Below are 20871 nucleotides of genomic sequence, written 5' to 3' on the forward strand. Positions count from 1 at the left end.
GCGGCATGCACTGTGCGCGTAAACGCGGGAGAGTTTCGTCTCGCTTCAGTACAACACATACCGCGTAGAGGACGACTACATACACCGCGATCACATCGGTCATGGAAGGTCGGTCTGTTTGTTTGTAACACTGTTTGTAACACATTGATGTCTCGCCAGCTGCCTATCTTCAAGATGACACGCGTTAGCCTCGAAACGTCCGTGCAAGCGGGCACGCACTCGTCGGAAGCAGTGTTTTGGCGAACACAGTCGCGAAGAATCACTTTAAGGCTCATATAATATCTTGCGGCACGCGACTCCATCGTAGTCCGTTAGGCGACTTGATTTCTTTCGCTGGCGTGACACAAACGGAGTTAAGGAAGTAGCACATTAAGCGTGGCACATCAATACTCCTTGCTCGTTGAGCTGAAGGCGTGCACTTGGGGCCGAGGTGCCTGAAAAGGCTCGATGTCCCTCGTCGACGCATGGGATCGTCTTGCCTCGATGTTACCGCTAGGGTCCAGAAGAAGCGAAGTTGATCGCGCTTCATTCGTTCATGCTTTCGCGGCATCACGGCGACGAATGGGGCAAAGAAGAGCCGTTCTCAGAGTGCCAGGTTGACTTTCGTAAGCCTTAGCTTTAAGGAAGCTGTAGCTTCACCGATGATTCCGCAGGCCTTCTCAAAAGGCCGAAGATGCCGGCGGAGGGAGCGACTGGAGGTTCCTGTGCCACTCTTCTTTGGTCCCGGCGCACGTCTTGATCTGTCGCAAGGGGTCGACCGTTACATGATCGGTCGTGCAGCAGCGACAGTCGTCGTCTCTTCGTAGCGGCTCGTAGCCGCTCAGCGAGAACCGGGAGGCGCTCAGGGTGTACCGCTGGAGCGCCGTCCTCCGCCAGGGCCGACGCGCGGCGCAGCAGGGACAGCCCTTGCTCTGCAGCTTGTCCAGGGAATGGCCCTCGCTGCGGCGAAGCTCTGGCGACAGGTCGACGTAGACGGCCGAGTCCGGCGTGACGTCCTCACTGGCGTCACCGGTCCCGACGCCTCGCCGGTGGTGGTGGCCCGTGCTGAGGTCAAGCCTGAGACTCTGAGGGGGTCGCAGGCCACCTCCCCAGGCCAGGTCGAAGCTGTGCGCGGCGCTCTCCGAGCTGCACGTGCTGCTGCCTAGTCGCCGGAAGGAGGCGCTGCTGTGAGCCTGAGACCAGGGCGAGCCGTCCACGGTGCCCGGCGCCGTGGAACCGGCCAGTGCCCGGTGCGAGGCGTCGTCGTTGTCGTCGTCGCTGCTGGTGCCGTCACGGCTTCCGCCGGCAGCCGAGCAGAACCTGCAATGTCGTAACACGTGTCTCGAGTTGGCAGTTTAAGTATAAAGTCGTAAAAATAGCGCGAACATAATTATTATTACCTGTAGCTGCATTGCAGTACTGAGCATACGTTTATGCTAGAAGGGTTTATGCCCTGTGCTTTTAATAAAAATGAAAGAAAGTTCGGAAGGTTGACCTGAAACTCCCAGAGTCTGGCACCGATATGACCATTTCCACCGCGTCTGGTGATCTTACAACTCCACGAAAAAGCAGCAGGCCATCGTTCTCTTCCATCGAAGTCCCGTAATCATAGTTTTCCTACCTACTTCCGTTCAGATGCGGGAAAAAATCTTTCGCCTATTTTAGGGAGAAAAAAGAGTGTATGGACTGTCTTGTAAATGCATTTGCTGAATTTTCCTAATAAGCATATATGCGTATTTTGATGAAAAAATGAGAAAATACAGCTATATATATTTCTTCGATCTTTCTCGTAGCACCAAGTAATCGAAATTCTTTAAATTGTCATTTTAGAAACAAACAAGCGCTCCACTTCACAAATATGATCGTGAGGTTGCTTGATGTTTTCTATAAAGACGAAATGGCGAATGCCCAGTAGCCTGTGGTGTAGACATTTATTGCTGGGGGGGGGGAGCTATATGCATGTACACATATGGTTGTTGTTGTACATTTCCTGGTACGCTGGAGAACTACGGCTTCTCAAGCGCCACGAGGCCATTGGTCATAGAAGCAGAAATTGCCCGTCTATAGTCTGCTCCTTGTCAAATCGCTCGAAAGGTGAGTACGACCACAGGTAGAGCTTCAGCGTTCCCTCCCCATCCTGGGAAATATTCTGGTGCTATCCCTGGAGCCTCCAGATTGTATAAACTCCTCAGTATGTTGCATGAAAATCCGCTGCTACTGGGGGAGCTAGTTTCGGGTAATGCTAATGTCTGCACAATCGTCATAAGCATTTCAGCATTTCTTCAAAGCCCTTCTTTCTTTGTAGTAGAGCTGATATTGTTCAACTTTGTCGTGTAGACAGAGGATGATCAGCGTCATGGACTAGCTCACGCTCCATCACTGGCCAAGCACTCTGCTCAGACGGTTTGCAAAAGAAGGCGTAACGTGTGTCGCCTAATTAGTCTTTGCTGCCTGTGTGTTCACTCGTTATATTTTTTGTGAACCAGTGAGGTAAATATAGCAGTATTTCACAAATATCGGTGGCGTGTAAGCTCTATGGGAGCAATAAAGCGAAGTTTTCATGAACAAAGAGAGAAATGGAAAGAAACAAAGATAGAGAAGGAAAAGTGAAAAGATAGGAGGTGACAAGACAACTACCAAGAGAGAAAGAAACATATAGGACAAGGGAAAAAAACGACAAAAAGAAAGACAGAAAATAGATAGAAAAAAAAGACGAGCAATTAGACACAGAAAGAAAGAGATGGAAAGACACTTATTAAAAAAAGATGAAAAGGGCCCCATATTCACGAAATAGATGCTGTTGAAGAAGCTTGCTCCGGACGTTAAATCTGAGATTTAAACCGTGAACCCTCCGTACATCTGCAGCGAAGGTATCATGACGTTAAACCCCAACAATTAATATTATAGCGAAAATATTCCATATTCCACGAAAACAGTCGGATTTGACCGGAAGTCTCAAGCTCCCTATGCCATGTAATGGTGCCAACTATTGGCGCGCTAATAGACGTCGGTCGAGTCAGTTGAGTCTCGCGCGTTAGCTCCCGTTTTGCTATCGCAGCGTCGCTTGTCTAGCGTACCCTCTTATGCAAAAAGAGAGATGTGCGCATCGTTTCATTCTAACTTTGTCATTTGCTCCAGAGGGAGCATGGCTAGTACGGCGGGACGGATGGACAAGGGTCGAGCATAAGGAGCAAGCATAGCCATGCATCTTATAATATATAGTATAGTAATGCGGGGAAAACAGAGAGGTGAGAGGGTGAAAACCCAGCCAAGACAAGACCAGCTATAGGTGTTCGCCAGCTCAGCTGTGATCCAATCTTGCGCAACCTAGGGCAAGCTGCGCTAATGTTTCTTTGTTGATGAAGGCGCGGATTTACCTGGACGTAGAGACGCTGCTGGACACACACTGGTCGTGGAACAGGAGGGCCGTCCTCTGCAACGTTGCGTGTCCCAGCAGGCCCGTCTTGGCCGGTGATTGGGAGTCGCACAGGGCGGCGGCCTCGCTCGGGTCGCCCCGGCTTCCAATGGCGCCGCAGCGGTGGCTGCTGGGCCTTCCGAACGAGTCGGACGCGAAGCCCTGTAAACACGCCGCACACCCTCTGGTTTGAAACTAGGATAGCCGGGCTCTGAAGCATGCTTTGCATGGATTGTTAACTGGAAACTTTGAAAGACACATCAAGCAGGGTAATTATCACGCAAAGAAAAGAAATGTGAAGTCCAGCACTTGTTTGGCTGAGAACGCTTCAAGAAGCGGCGATGGCGTAGTGGTGAGAGCATCCGCCTCGCATGCAAGAGGTCCGTGGTTCAAATCCCGGTACCGCGCAGTTCCCAACCGGATTAAAAAAAAAAATCCGCGTGTTGATGGAACTGCATTAAGAGGCCTGGGGTGCGGCCTCACCGGCAAACACCGCCGAGAACGCACTCCCTCACCAGAGAAGGATTGGCCACCCTGGTGCAGTATCTGGCCACTACCTCCCACATGCTTACGTCAAATAACTCACGGCCCTCAGTCCCCAGCAGCTGCGAAGCAACTGACCATGGCGGCGGTCAGATCTGCAACGCAGCAGAGGGTGCTAAGAATCTCTGGATCCGGACAGGCCGCCATTGGAACCTGAACTTGGCAACGTTTAATGCTAGAACCTTATCTAGTAAGGGAAGTCTAGCTGTACTATTCGAGGAGCTAGAGGGTGTCAAATGGGATATAATAGGGCTCAGTGAGGTTAGGAGGACAGATGAGGCCTATACGGTGCTACAGAATGGGCACGTCCTTTGCTACAGGGGCTTGGCAGACAGAAGAGAACTGGGAGTGGGGTTCCTAATTCACAGAAACATAGCTGGCAACATAGAGGAATACTATAGCATTAATGAAAGGGTGGTAGGTATCGTAATTAAACTGAATAAAAGATACAAGATGAAGGTAGTACAGGCTTACGCGCCTACATCCAGCCATGATGACGCTTCAGTTGAAAGCTTCTATGAAGACGTGGAATCGGCAATGAGTAAGGTAAAAACACAGTATACTATAGTGATGGGCGACTTTAATGCAAAGGTAGGGAAAAGGCAGGCTGGAGACCAGGCAGTAGGAGATTATGGCATCGGTACTAGAAACGCCAGAGGAGAGCTACTAGTAGAATTCGCAGAACGCAATAATTTACGGATTTTGAATACCTTCTACCGAAAACGAGAAAACCGCAAGTGGACATGGAGGAGCCCTAATGGCGAAAATAAGAACGAAATAGACTTTATAATGAGTGCACAACCTGGAATCGTGCAGGATGTGGAAGTGATTGGCAAGGTACGATGCAGTGACCATAGAATAGTACGGTCTCGAATTCGCCTAGACTTGAAGAAGGAACGACAGAAACTGATACGCAAGAAGCCAATCAATCAGCTAGCACTGAGAGGGAAAGTACAGGAATTCAGAGTGTCGCTGCAGAACAGGTACTCGGCTCTTAGTGAGGAAACGAACCTTAGCGTAGATACAATGAATGATAATCTAACGAGTATCATTACGGAGTGTGCAGTGGAAGTTGGAGGCAGGATAGTTAGACAGGACACTGGCAAGCTTTCCCAGGAAACGAAGAACCTAATTAAGAAGCGTCAAATCATGAAAGTGTCAAGTACAACAGACAAAATAGAACTGGCAGAGCTTTCGAAGTTGATTAATAGACGTAAGGTATGCGATGTAAGAAGGTATAACATGGAGAGAATTGAACACGCTCTGAAAAACGGAGGAAGTGTCAAAGCATTGAAGAGGAAACTTGGGATAGGCAAAAGTCGGATGTATGCACTAAGGGACAAAGAAGGCAAAATAACTACCAATATGGATAGGATAGTTAAAATAGCAGAGGAGTTTTACAGAGATCTGTACAGTAGCCGTGACAACCACGGCCTTAATACTATAAGAACTAGCAGTAACCCAGATTACACCCCACCAGTAATGATAGAAGAAGTCAGGAAAGCTTTGGAGAGCATGCAAAGGGGCAAAGCTGCTGGTGAAGATCAGGTAACATCAGATCTGCTGAAAGATGGAGGACAGATTGTGTTAGAAAAACTAGCCACCCTGTTTACGAGGTGTCTCCTGACGGGAAGAGTACCAGAGTCTTGGAAGAACGCTAACATCATCTTAATACATAAGAAAGGAGATGACAAGGACTTGAAGAATTACAGGCCGATCAGCTTGCTCTCTGTAGTATACAAGCTATTTACAAAGGTAATTGCTAACAGAGTAAAGAAAACATTAGAATTCAATCAACCAAAGGAACAAGCAGGATTTCGAACAGGCTACTCAACAATTGACCACATTCATACTATCAATCAGGTAATAGAGAAATGCTCAGAGTATAACCAACCCCTATACATAGCCTTCATAGATTACGAGAAAGCGTTTGATTCAGTAGAAATATCAGCCGTCATGCAAACACTGCGGAATCAGGGCGTAGATGAAGTATATATAAACATTCTGGAAGAAATCTACAGGGGATCAACTGCTACCATAGTGCTTCATAAAGAAAGCAACAGAATACCAATCAAGAAGGGTGTAAGGCAGGGGGACACAATTTCCCCAATGCTATTTACCGCGTGCTTACAGGAGGTTTTCAGAAGCCTAGAATGGGAACAGTTAGGGATAAGAGTCAATGGAGAATACCTTAGTAACCTGCGCTTCGCCGATGACATTGCATTGCTGAGTAACTCGGGGGACGAATTGCAACTCATGATTACGGAGCTAGACAAGGAGAGCAGAAAGGTGGGTCTTAAAATTAATCTGCAGAAAACGAAAGTAATGTACAACAACCTCGGCAAGGAGCAGCGCTTCGAGATAGGTAATAGTGCACTTGAAGTTGTAAAAGACTATGTCTACTTAGGGCAGGTAATAACCGCAGAGCCGAACCACGAGACTGAAGTAACTAGAAGAATAAGAATGGGGTGGAGCACATTTGGCAAGCACTCTCAAATTATGACAGGTAGTTTGCCACTATCCCTCAAGAGGAAGGTATATAACAGCTGTATCTTGCCGGTACTTAGCTACGGAGCAGAAACCTGGAGACTTACAAAGAGGGTTCAGCTTAAATTGAGGACGACGCAGCGAGCAATGGAAAGAAAAATGGTAGGTGTAACCTTAAGAGACAAGAAGAGAGCAGAGTGGATTAGGGAACAAACGGGGGTTAAGGATATCATAGCTGAAATCAAGAAGAAGAAATGGACATGGGCAGGGCATGTAGCGCGTAAACAGGATAACCGCTGGTCATTAAGGGTAACTGACTGGATTCCCAGAGAAGGGAAGCGGGTTAGGGGGAGACAGAAGGTTAGGTGGGCAGATGAGATTAAGAAGTTTGCGGGTATAAATTGGCAGCAGCAAGCACAGGACCGGGTTAACTGGCGGAACATGGGAGAGGCCTTTGTCCTGCAGTGGACGTAGTCAGGCTGGTGATGATGCTTCAAGAAGACACTCGGTAGACTGCAGGCACGTGTTGTTAAGTGAAAAAGCACTGTAATGACGAGTTTTTTTGAGTCTCTTGTGATACAGACCACCCCATGCACTCTCAACACGAGCGATGGCAATACATTGTCAGGATATGCGCGCTGCCTGGGTGATATATTCAGGCGTACCTTAGGCAAACTTCTAGGACACTTATTTTCATTTTACTTGTGAACAAAGCTCCCATGTGGGGGCCAAAACGTGAGTTTGTTTGGTTGTCGCCCCAGTTTTCATGGTGATTGCGAGATGATGAGTCTTTTGGCAAGTTACTTTACAACGTACGGAAATGCGGCACGGTATTACCGTATACCCTGCCTTTCTTCACAAGCTTTATCCTGATGTTTATTTAACCAACTCGTGTACAAAATGTGGCGGTTTAGCCACCTTACACCACATGCTCTGGGAGTGCCCTTCGGTACGTGGCACCGATACAGCATCGTCCAGAAAGTGGGACTCCGCTCTCCGGAGTCCAGACATAACATCGCAACTTTGGGCTGTCCAGAGGGCCCACGATGCGGCGCTAGGGCTCGGCCTTACTGTCCCATCGTGGGAGCGGCCCGCCGTGTGCTAGGGCGCACGCCTTCGGACTTGTCAATAAAGTTTTTCCAAACCAAACCAATTACCGTATACCGCTTCTTCTTTCTCGCTCGTTGCGCGTTTGCCGCTCTGAATGCCGGTGAATGTACGCCTACACTACAGATTCTTTTTGCAAAAAATTAAAGCGTTGTTGTCACGCCTCACTGTTACCTATCAGCCTACACCTCGTTATCGAGGAATCTGTCGCTCGGGAGACACACCCTCACTAGAACTGGGCACATCTACAGCCCAAAGAGTGAGAAAGTAGCAGCACCATGATAATATCATACCACACTCCCGTAACTACCTAAAATACTCTAATAGCCAGTTGTAGAGGCTATCGTGGTCGACTCACAGGCGGAGTAAGCAGCGTGGCCGTGGTCGGCACTGGCACGTGGCACCGGGCCGCAGGCCTTGACGCCGCGAATGCCAGGCAGGCGTCGGCGCACAGCTCGGTGAGCAGAGTGAGTCCCCGGCAGGTCCACCACAGCCAGCGGGGGTGGGCAGCCTGACCAGCGTGCAGGGCCGCGTGACCCAACAGAAGGGCGAGCACGAGCCCTAAGAGGGTGGCCACCAGGGCCGCACGGAGGGTGGTCCGGGCCATAGGACGCGGCAGCCGCCTTGGCACCTCCGCCGAATCGTCCTGTGTCCGAGGTACGAAGTTCATGGGCATGTAAGTAAATGTGGCCTGCTCGACAACTGCATTCTCACAGAGAAAATAATTTTAGCGCATTGGCCTAACCACTCCTCAACGGGATCCGCTCTCAGGATGTTGCTTCAGTTTCTCGAAAAAAACAAAGAAACAAACTGGACTGAACGATAAATTTTGGCCTCGTAAAGAATACAGGTGTGTGTTACCAGGAACGCGATATAAGCCTCTTCACAGAAAGTTCCCTGACCACCGCCATAGTTCCCTTGTGGCTAACAATCATCGTGTGGCACGAAGATGGACAATAGAGCTGGAAACACACAACACAGGCACTGCTTATGACTTTATTGAAAAATTGACGAGATGCACAATATACCACTCCAAACGCGCAGGCGCGCAAGTTACATGCCGCAGGTTACAGGGGGTCCTTAGAGGAAATAACACATCAACTGTATGACCGAAGAAAGGGATGTTCCACAGCAAACATGGCAAAAGAGGTCCGACCTACACAACCACTACGTTTTTTTTGTAAAAAAAACACTGCTAGAAGCTTGCGTGGCGTTCCTTCCTCACTCCTGCGTGTTATCTTGATATCGTGATACCTTGGAGCGCATGCGCGCATGCGTGGGCTTCGCAATGCACTGAAAGATTAAAAGCGTGTTACCTCATTTTGTGATTTACACAGTAGCCAGTTTGCACCTACATAGCACTTGCCGGAAGATAAGGGGATTTTGTACACCACCCCGGTGGTGCAACGCACGTAAGGCCCGGCATGTTTTTTATGGCAGCCTTTAAAGTGGCTGGTCATGATGGGGGACACCATTGGATGAGCCTATATGAAGCGCACACATGATAGGTACGGCGTACCTACTTACTACTTTTTAAATGCGAAGCATTTCTTAGCGAACTTCAGTGACTTTGAGCGTATCTATCTATCTATCTATCTATCTATCTATCTATCTATCTATCTATCTATCTATCTATCTATCTATCTATCTATCTATCTATCTATCTATCTATCTATCTATCTATCTATCTATCTATCTATCTATCTATCTATCTATCTATCTATCTATCTATCTATCTATCTATCTATCTATCTATCTATCTATCTATCTATCTATCTATCTATCTATCTATCTATCTATCTATCTATCTATCTATCTATCTATCTATCTATCTATCTATCTATCTATCTATCTATCTATCTATCTATCTATCTATCTATCTATCTATCTATCTATCTATCTATCTATCTATCTATCTATCTATCTATCTATCTATCTATCTATCTATCTATCTATCTATCTATCTATCTATCTATCTATCTATCTATCTATCTATCTATCTATCTATCTATCTATCTATCTATCTATCTATCTATCTATCTAGCTTTCCTGACCGTTTGGACAATGGTATCGATACCAAAGTTGGTATGAATGTCATGACTGTATGAAGAACATATTTGACTAGTCATAACATGAAAATCATGACATGGATGTGATAATTGTCATGATTTATATTTCTTGGTCCTGCAGCTCTTGCAGTGGTTTTGTTCACATGGCGTGTTGCAAAACTGGTATGGTATGGCATGATTGCATGGAGAACACAAGCGGCAGACCCGAACATGAAAGTCATGACATGCGTGTGATGTAACAACATAACTACACGCCAAGCTCATGATACTCTCGCGACCGTTTTGCTAGCGTTACATATACCAAATTTGGTATTGTAGTACGTGAATGGATGACGTAGGTATGTGACTGGTACAAACATGATAATCATGAGGTGCGTGTCATGTAACAACATCACTACGTGCCACGCTCATGATGCTGTCGGCCATGTCCCTAGCATCACTTATACCGAATTCGGTATTACGGGACGTGAATGGATGACGAAGGTATGATACTGGTGCAAACATGATAAACATGAGATGCATGTCATGTAACAACATGACTGCATGCTACGCTCATGATGCGTTCGCGGGTGTTTCGCTTGATTCACATGTACCAAACTCGGTATTAGCGACGCGAACGGACGACATAGCTAAATGACACACCCAAACATGATAACCACGACATGCATGTCATGTAGCAACATGACTACATGCCACACTCATGATTTTCTCGCGGCCACTTCACTAGCTTCACATATGCCAAATTTTGTATTATGTGACGTTGTGGACGATGAAGGTATGTGACTGGTGCAAACATGATTATCATGAGATGCGTGTCGTGTGAGAACATGAGTACATTCAAGGCGCCGATACATTTAGAGATGACGTGGTGCACGTGCTCGCTGGCGTTCATTTCGTTGCCTCACTCCAGCGTTGACATGCCAGGCGCTGGTCCGGCCATTCACTGGCAGGTGCGCGCCGGGTTGCGTTGCTTTGACGCACGCGCGTTTCAGCGCATCCGGCCTTCCTCCATCACGAAAAGAGGCAGGCGCAGTGTTGTCTGGGTAACGCATCGGCGCGAAATGCAGCATGTTGCATTTCGCGATGACTGCCGTCAGGCCACGCCGAGGGACGCTGGTCACGCCTTACGTCTGACTCGCGTTTTTCTAACGTAGCGTCGCTGTGCCTAACGTCCGATCGCGTCAACGCTACATTGGAGTATATTGGGCCGTTCATGAGGCGCTCACGGCCGTTTTGCTAGCTTCACATATACAAAATTTGGTGTTACGTGACGTCAATAAATGACGAAAGTGTATGACTGGTGCAAACATGATAATCCTGATACGCGTGCCATGTAAGAACATGAGAACAAACCACGCTCATAGCGTGCTCACGGTCGTTTTGCTAGCTCCACATGTCTTAAAGTAGGTATCTCGTGACGTGAATAGAGGACGAAGGTAAACGACACATCCAAACTTGTTAAACATGACACGTAAGTCATGCAAGGCGTCATTTACCTCCACCTCGTAACAGTGTGGGGATTCAAAGTGACATATCAACCTTTCTGATTCGTGCTTCGCATATCATCGATTCTCAGTGTACGTGCGATCTGCCAATTTTTTGCATTTGTGGCTCACTTCGTGCGCACAAGGTAGAGATTTTGCCTTCAGCGACTGAGATCACTGGATTTAGCACCATTGGCTGGATTCCCCTTGGGGCGATGATAGGTAGGTGTGATCCGTCCAAAAATGAACTTCTGAGGAGGAGGAGGATTAATAAGCACAGGGAGGCTAGCAAATTCTCAGACCGGCACTTCTAAGGCTCTGATGCCAGTCTATGTACTCTCGTGCAACAGCTCACAAAAGAGGCATTTCATTTTCTACCATGAAAAGGTTTATAGTAATGATATTGTAATATCGTCACTGACGCTGCTCCTTCTTTTTCATACTTCTACACTCCCTTCAGCCTTTCGAAGTACATGACAGCAAGCCGGCGACTTCATCTGGTCAACCTTTCTTCCTTTCTTTCCTTCTTTCTTTCTTTTTCTTTCTTTCTTTCTTTCTTTCTTTCTTACCTTCCTTCTTTCTTTTTTCTTTCTTTCTTTCTTTCTTACCTTCCTTCTTTATTTTTTCTTTCTTTTTTCTTTCTTACATTCCTTCGTTCTTTCTTTTTTCTTTCTTTCTTTCTTTCTTTCTTTTTCTTTCTTTCTTTCTTTCTTTCTTTCTTTCTTTCTTTCTTTCTTTCTTTCTTTCTTTCTTTATACACTCCGTTTCACATATTCAGATCAACGGTACAGAAGCTACACAACAAGTATGTTTTGCGAAATGCATGACTCCGCGCGGTTTGGGGCCGCCCTTCATTATTGCAAACGCTCGTGCAATTAGAGTACGAGTTTTCGCGAGAGGCATTCTCAGCGGCTGTAAATAAAGTACCTTCTCTGTTATGGTACTGTTATTACATTCACGAGCACGTTTCAGGCCTTCATAAATTTACCAGAGACTGAAAACAACAAAACGCTAAGGGCAGCACCAAATGTCTTCACCAGCAGCCTAGCCAGAAATTTTCTCACCTGCATTTTTGCCAAGGCCGAGCACAGCAGGGCATCTTGCGATCTCAGCGCCACTCTTCGAAGCTGCGAGCAGAAAATAAAAGAAATCAACACACTGTGGCACTTCTACGTCACTCGAATAGCTTATGAGGACCTAGCTGCATGTTCGAATTTACTCGTCACAATGAAATGCATATTTACAATAAGTACGACAGCTGGACTCGTAATTTACTCATGGAAACAAATAAAAAAAATTCAGATGGAAAGGAAGCTAAGCAGTTCACGCCAAATGAGAATAAATGATAGGTAGAAACAGACGCCACTTCCTCTCTTGCTTACTTTTCATCGCCTGTGCGAATAAGGAGGTGGAAATTACGACGCAAACAGCGCTATATATTGATTCTTGTGGCTATCAGTGCCAAAATTTTCCGTCAGATATAGGCGCAGCAGGGGTTCAGGTTAACGATGCCTTTTCTCATCCTACGCGTAGGAGCTAGCTGTTCTGCAAGGTTACAGTTTTACAGTGATGTAAACGTAGGGAGACCTCTCACCTGGTTATCGGTTTACGGTCATATAAGCGAAGGGACGCTCCTACGTTTTTATATGACTGTAAAACATTAACCAAGTGAGATGCCTCCCCACGCCAGCAACCCTCTGGCCATCGCTGTCTCCGTGGCCCTGGCGACGAGACATCGTTGTTGGTCCTGGTCACGTGAGGCGAGCTTGCCTCCCACGTTACGAGAAAGTCTTTGCTTTCACAACCGACGTTACAGGCGTTTGGTGAAGACGATGTATCTGTCTGTATACTGCATGGGCACGTGAGTATCATTTGGGCCAAGGCATCAGGTATGCTGCCGACTGAGAAGAGATATTCGTGAAATGCAGGGTAGAGTCTGTGAATTTGTATACCATGCGTGTAAGTCTTGCTCTCAAGTCTTCTCGGTATAAGGCTGCCCTCTTCATTGAGTTTTGAATATAATTGTTTTGCTACTCGAAGAACGGCGAGGGGCGGGGGCTGTGGTTACTCACCCACGGGAAGGCGACGAGTGCCACGAGGATGACCAGGCAAGCGGCGGCCAGCGACGCGAGTCGAGCGACCAGCAACATCCGGGCGTCCAGCAGTGTCCCGGCCTGCGACTCGGCCACCAGGGGCAGCACGAGCAGCACCACGAAGCAGGCGCCGGCCACCACGAGACGAGAGAAGGCGGGCCTGCGTTCACCGGAAAACGCTTAGCGTACGAAACGAGGAGGAGGTGATGCTGAGGCAAAAGGTTCCTACTTTACGTACTTCAGACGTTGTTATTTCACTAAAGCACCCGAATGACATAATCACGCCTGCTACACGTGATGAAATCATGCACGCTACACTATGATTGTTTGATGTCTATCATACGAAAACCACTATATAATTATGCGGTACGAAATAGGATAGGCTGCGAAAATTTTCATCACTTGGTATTTCTTAAACTACACCTAAATCTAGAAGCACAGGCCTTTAGCATTTTGAAATGTGGCTGCCATGAAATGAATTCGACACTGCGACTTTCGTGAATGCACTGTAAGTCTCGTATCTACGTCGCCGTAGGTTGAATGTTACTCTAACAAGGCAAATTCGCCGAGCAGGTTGTGCAGGAACGCCCCGCCGCAGTGGTCTAGTGGCTAAGGTACTCGGCTGCCGACCCGCAGGTCGCGGGATCGAATCCCGGCTGCTGCGGCTGCATTTTTGATGGAGGCGAAAATGTTGTAGGCCCGTGTACTCAGATTTGGGTGCACGTTAAAGAAATCCAAGGTGATCAAAATTTCCGGCGCCATCCACTACGGCGTCTCTCGTAATCATATGATGGTTTGGGGTCGCTAAACCCTAAAGATATCACTCAATCATCAATCAGGTTGTACAGGAACAATAGACTCTACGACAGCTATCCCGACAATTATCCACCTCGTTGAATTATATGCATCTTCCAACCCTACGTTCGTCTTTCCGTTAAATCCCTTCACCAGCGTGGGCTGGTTGGCCAGAGTGACAACACTCAATGCCAGCCAGCACATTGTCTTTTATCAGAGTTTTTCAGTATACCGCAGGTGTTTTCGTTACACCCTAAAAAAGTCTCAGTTCACAGAAGACCTTGCTGGTAAATCGGTGCTGGAAGATTCCTGTAATTAAAAAAAAACAACAGCAAGCTCCATTTCACGGAGGCTCTGTAAATTTATTTTCTGTATCGCCACACAGCCGCTTTCTCCGTGACGATGCCTGGCTAACACACAACGCGCGGACGGCATCTTTAATCACACTGCACCCAAACGCAATCACATGTAGAAGTTAACAAATCGCTACGCGCAAAAAAAAGCCACAAAATATTGCACCACACCCTACCACCACCGCCGACGAGTCCAAAAAGTGTCAAAGGCGTTGCTTCCGGCTTACCGAATGCTAGCGCACCACGTGACAAAATAGATCAGCTTGACGTTATTTTCCTCTCTTTTATGGCATGAGCACAAAAACGGAAACTTGGAGTGTTCATTTACGGTTTTCAATAATATTAAAAATAATAAAAATGTCATGTGTCCGCTTCGCCATTAAAAAAAAAACAGATATCAGTGTGTGGTTTTCACGGTCAGTTCCAACGTTAAAACATGAATATTTTTTACAGTGTACTTTTTCTGCCGTCATTAATACATCTCTTTGTCTCACCCAGTGAGTTTTTGCTGTGAAAATTGAGATTTTTTTAAAAAAAAGTAGTGCTAAAACACTCGACACACTTTAAATAGGTGCTAAAGCACTTAAGCACACTGCGATTACATGTGAAAGAACAAATAAAAACACTTATATCGCTATAATTCATTGGACTGAGATTCATTGAGCGTAATATTCATAATATAGGTGCAGATTGAAAACTGTAAGCAACTTTTGCTGGTATTTTACCAACAGTAACCACAATTTCTTACCTCTAGCACATTATTCAATAGTTGGCCCTTAGAAGTCTACATAATTATAGTTATTGTGGTTTACCGTCCCAAAACAGCAATATGATTATGAACAACGCCGCACTGAAGGGCCTCGGAAAATTTCGACCACCTGGGGTTCTTTGAAGCGCACCTCAATCTGAGTACATGGGCCACTCGTATTTTTCCACCATATTGATGCCGCGACAGCGATTAGATACCATGACCTTCGGGTCGGCAACCAAGTACCATGACCACTGCAACATGTGTAAGCATACATCATAAACAGTGCAGTTAGGCATATCCAAAATTAGCAATTATCTATCCTATATTTACCAATGTTACTCAACATAATGCGCAAGAACTATGCGGGCAATATGGTAGTTGAATTCAGTGGGCAATATTCGTACTAAGCTACTGTTGAATTATGGGTAAAAGAAGCGCTACTACAAGACAGAGAGGCATACCTGCAAAGTGCCAGCCAGAAGAGGGCCAGCGCCATGAACAGTCCCGCTGGAGAGGCCGCCTGGAGCAGGCGCCTCAGTAATGGCTCGGGCAGCAACAGAAGTGCCGCTGCTCGCGCCGCTGCCGAGGCTACGACGATGGCCGTGACGGCGGTCGCCCACGATGTGCCCAGCATGGGCTTCGCGCTGCCGCCGCACGTGGTGCCGACGCCCACGAGACCAGCCAGGGCGACGGCGCCGAACGCCAAGCCGAACGCGTAGCCCGGAACGGGAACCGGATCACGAGGTTCCCACAGGAAACGTGTCTCCTCCCTCCAGGCGGACGAGACGGAGGCGTTCTTGCGCTCGCCGCCGTTGCGACGCTGGCCCTTGCGGAACTTGCGGCGGGGAGGCCTGCCAGTCTTGGCGACGTCGGTGGGCGACAGCGTCATCGCTCTCTCTGGCACCCCCGTGTCTCCGGTTCCGGATTCGGTTGTCTCCGTCGTTGGCTGCCCGGAAACCCCCGAACTTGCAGTGGACTCCTCGGGCGGAACTTCACCGAGCGTAGGCGGAGAACTGAGGACTCCTTCACTCGGATTCTCACTGGACTGAACTGAGGTGGAGTTCTCCGAGGGGCTGTCTGAATTGGAAAGAGGAGTTGAACTGACTCCTATGGTAGTGACAGTAGAAATGTCCGCTTTCGGCCTCTCGACTCGGTTCGTCGTGGCCACGATGATGACTTGCGGCGTCGTTTCTTCGTAAGAAAAGGACGTCCCATTATCGAAGGTCAAAGCGCAGACAGCGAAGGCGCAGCTGCTGTTTACGGATGGTACTGTCTGTGCCGTGGCGGGAAACGTCCGAACGCTGCTATTTGACGGAGGTGGTGACTCGTCACAGGCACCGGGTTGAGCCCGGAATATTAGTAGGAGCATCAAAGCAGTGCGACTCGAACACGCTGGCCATCCTGTTCTTCTCGTCATTGGTGCACCAGGCCCTGACTTGTCCCCGATTCTTGTGCACCTTCGTGAAAACAACCAAATCAGTTTTGAAATTACATATCCGAAATTATGAATGCACAAGGACTAGTACTTACCAGGTCATTTTGGAGAAAGAAGCCCTGCTTGTCCTGAATAGTTAGAAGTCTGTTACAATGAAAAAGAACAGGAACATCACTTGTGTCTCAAGATAAGTTTTGTCCAGCGTGATATATCTGTGAAAACACAAAATATCTGGTAAACATCGTAACTTTTTTTTCTTTGCGAGCTATTCCGATGAAACTAAAAAGAGGCGGAAGTGACTGACGGCGCTCTGACTAGGTTAGGAGAATATGTCGCTATTGCAACCTGTTGGACCCCGTATTAATATTGTAAAATAAATCAACAACAAGGGTGTGCTGCCACCAGCCCCACAAACCTCTTCAGTGCTCTTAATATTTACCACTGATTTGACACAGCTAGTATAAAATATTACACATATATTGTAGAATTGGCTACAGAGAGAATGCTTCCTGTCGCGTGATCACTCAATGACACGGAAAGCCATAATACAGCCTGAACGTACACACACACACACACACACACACACACACACACACACACACACACACACACACACACACACACACACACACACACACACACACATATATATATATATATATATATATATATATATATATATAATGTATATTATTCGAAAGTTATTCGAAAGTCGGAGGTTCAGTTCCTGATCACGGCGAGATATCTTTTCACCCACTTTTCTTTCTTCCCATTTTACCTTTCCATTCAGTCTGATAGATTCTCCTATATTTTCCTTGGCATTATTGTCTATTAGATCTCATTAATATTGTGTCAAAACACGGAAAAACGAGCCCTTAAATATACCCTTCTTTTCCTTATTCATTAACGAGGGTATCGTACTGGCAGACTTGGCGCCTTTAGGTTGTATACGAGGGACGATTGGTCCGCTGCCAGATATTAGAGAGTTTTAGTACTGCGTACGCTGCGTACGTGGCGGCGTTGCGTACGTAAGGACGCCACGTTCTGCGTAGTGCGCATGCGCAGACCGCAACGCGCACGTATCGCATTACGTACGCAGCCACTACGTACGCTCGCATGAGATGCGTGTGTGCGTACGTATGAGGTGATCGCGCCGCTCTCGAACAAGTTCGCGACAGCGTGAGACTTCGTTTTGCAAAATGGCGGCATCGAAGGCAAGCACTGACCGGCTCTGTGGCTTAAAATATGGCCATAATCTGGCTATAACACTTGAATTGGCTCACATTGGCTGTCAACAACACGTGCTTCTATTTTGATCTACCAGATGGCGCAACCCGCTTCACGCTCGTTACGTACCCGGGTACTACGGCGTACTAAAAGCCGATTAGTGGCAAACGACGCCACGTAACGCAAGGCGCTTGCGTGATGCGTACGTAGCACTATTCCGCAGTACTAAAACTCTCTATTAATAAGTTCAAGTGCTACGTGATGCCAAACAGGCTCATAAAGTGTGTGCCACACTCGTTTCTATGGCTACTGGTGGCGCTGACTGACACTCCCACGTTTAAATTCACATGTATACCCAATAAAGTGGCTGTTGGGAGAGCTGCCGTGGTAGCTTAGTGGTAGAGCAGCGAACCCGTTATTCAAAGGTTGCAGGTTCAGTTCCTACCCACGGCAAGTTATCTTTTCACCCACTTTTATTTCTTCACATTTTACATTACCATTCGGTCTGATAGCTTCCCTTATACTTTCCTTGGAATTATTGTTTGTGAGATCTCATTAATATTGTGGCGAAACACGTAAAATGAGCCCTTAAGTGTACACTTCTTTCTCTTATATATATATATATATATATATATATATATATATATATATATATATATATATATATATATATATATATATATAAGGACCATACTCTGTTATGACGTGGTGCCCACACCGGCATCCGCTATTGCTGCAGCCTAAAGTTCGGTATATGAATGTGGATCTTTATCTCAGTGGAAACATGACATGTCTGAGGCCTCTCAATTTTGACGATAAAAAACACAATCGTGTGACATTGCTAAATGAGGAAAGAACAAGTTATTACCAACGTATCGCTCGTTGGATATTCATTCGTTCATTCTTTATTTCCTCCTATCCCACGACAGAACACCTCCCGTTAAATCTGCATTGCTTTCTTGTAGAGCGTGCTTCGCTACCTGTATACCCATATTGAGGAAAAACAAACTCGCTCAAAGATGGTTGTTCTGATAACAATAATATTGTTACGTCTACGAGGGGTTTATTCGAAGCAGACGTAACGGTCGACTCGACGGTATACCGCAGTGAACGCGAAGCAGCGAGCTCTTGCCACGAACCGAACGTCCTCTTCTTCAGCTACCACCATGTTCCCCGCTACACAGGTGCACATACCTAAATTATACATGTGGTAACACTTCCCTCCGCGCAGACGAAGCCCACTGGGCGAGTCAAACAGTCTCTCGAGGAATAAAGCGCTTCAAACGTGCAACATGGACAAGTTCAGTTTTTGCAGACCGTCGGCCGTTTGAATGGAGACGCGCTATGCGGTAAACTAAATCACTGATACGGTCTGCAACAAGATAAGGTCCCGCATAGTGCGCTAGCAGTTTCTCGCTCAAACCGCGTTTTCTAGTTGGTGTCCACAGCAAGACTAGGTCGCCGCGATTGTACGTCACGTGTCGGCGTCGGCGGTCAAAATGTGCCTTCGAGCGATCTTGCGAAGCAAGAGTGCGCAAATAAGCAAGGCGTCTAGCTTCTTCTGCCCGACAGATGATCTCGGATATGCAGGAATCACGGTGGTCCAAACACGGGAAGATGGTATTCAGGGTATGACGAGGTGGTCGAGCATATAGAAGAAAGAAAGGACTGTAGCCGGTATATTCATGCTGAGCGGTGTTGAATGCATATGTGATAAAGGGTAGAATACTGTCCCAGTCCTTATGATCGGATGCAACATACATAGACAGCATGTTCGAGAGAGTTCTGTTCGTTCGTTCAGTTAGACCGTTCGTTTGGGAATGGTATGGCGTAGAGTGCCGAAACCTTGAAGCACAGACACGAAGCATCTCTTCCATCACGTCTGCTGTGAATTGTCGGCCACGGTCACTGATTACGATTTTGGGAGGTCCATGCCGAAGAATTACAAAACGTAGCATGAAGGAAGACACATCGGCTGCAGTTGCCGATGGTATGGCAGCTGTCTCGCAGTACCGTGTTAAATGGTCGGTGCAAACGACTATCCAGCGATTTCCATCAGACGACCGGGGAAAGGGTCCAAGGAGGTCAATCCCGACTTGTTCGAATGGAGCTCTAGGGGGCGGCACCGGATGTAACCGCCCTAAAGGAGCACTTGTTGGGCGCTTATGACGTTGACACTCGTTACAGCTAGACACGTATTGTTCCGTCGTCTGGCGCATTTTGGGCCAGTAGAATCTTTCTTGAAGACGGCACAGAGTTTTCGCTGTGCCTAGATGACCGGATGTTGGGTCATCATGCATAGCCTGCAAAACATAAACGCGAAGACTCTTCGGAACAACCAGAAGATATCGTGAGCCGGTGTTGGTGTAGCTCTTTTTGTACACTAGCCCGTCTCGGATGCAGAAGCGCGTAGGCGATGATTTTGGTTTGGTAGCAAGAAGCTGTTGTACGGTGCTGTCCCTTTGTTGCTCATCCTTAAAGGTCTTGTTATCGGGAAATGGGTGGTCGAGTGATGCAATGTAGGTTTCGAAGGTGTCCGCGTCACATTCAATCGTTGGAAGCGGCAGTCGCGAAAGACAATCTGCGTCAGCGTGACGTCGGCCGCTTTTATAGGAAACCGTGAAGTCATATTCTTGTAGACGAAGTGCCCAGCGCGCCAGCCGACCAGATGGGTCACGCAGGTTGACCAACCAGCAGAGAGAATGATGGTCTGTCACGACGGTAAAGGGGCGTCCATACAGGTAGGACCGGAAGCGCTGCACTGCAAAGACTACTGCAAGGCATTCTTGCTCTGTGACAGTGTAGTTATGCTCGGACTTGCTGAGCGAGCGACTTGCATACGCTACGACGTGTTCTTGATTATCCAAGCGTTGAACCAGGACAGCACCTACACCAATACCACTGGCGTCTGTGTGAATATCAGTGGGAGCGAGAGGATTGAAGTGGCGAAGAATCGGATGGGACGTCAAAAGAAACTTCAACTCCGAAAAAGCAGACTCGCATTCCGGGGTCCAGTCAAACTGCGCACCTTTCTGAAGCAGACACGTGAGCGGGTATGCGATATGGGCAAAGCCAGGAATGAATCGGCGAAAGTATGAACAAAGCCCCAAAAAGCTTCGCAGTTCTTTCACCG

General features: G+C 47.3%; 1 protein-coding gene across 1 annotated transcript in view; it reads right to left on the minus strand.

The window, feature by feature from the left end:
* Window positions 1-204: 204 nt before the first annotated feature.
* LOC142771946 (uncharacterized) overlaps window positions 205-20871 on the minus strand; it is a 35065-nt gene continuing 14398 nt past the window's right edge. The window contains exons 2-8 of the mRNA XM_075873954.1: window positions 16607-16655; window positions 15538-16533; window positions 13157-13337; window positions 12149-12211; window positions 7890-8177; window positions 3357-3556; window positions 205-1299 (exon numbers count right to left, since the gene is read on the minus strand). Of these exons, the coding sequence (XP_075730069.1) occupies window positions 660-1299; window positions 3357-3556; window positions 7890-8177; window positions 12149-12211; window positions 13157-13337; window positions 15538-16533; window positions 16607-16614 (2376 nt within the window). The 5' untranslated portion in view covers window positions 16615-16655 and the 3' untranslated portion in view covers window positions 205-659. The remainder of the gene's footprint in view (window positions 1300-3356; window positions 3557-7889; window positions 8178-12148; window positions 12212-13156; window positions 13338-15537; window positions 16534-16606; window positions 16656-20871) is intronic.

The sequence above is a fragment of the Rhipicephalus microplus genome, chromosome 9, assembly GCF_043290135.1.
Source record: "Rhipicephalus microplus isolate Deutch F79 chromosome 9, USDA_Rmic, whole genome shotgun sequence".
Classification (NCBI taxonomy): domain Eukaryota; kingdom Metazoa; phylum Arthropoda; class Arachnida; order Ixodida; family Ixodidae; genus Rhipicephalus; species Rhipicephalus microplus.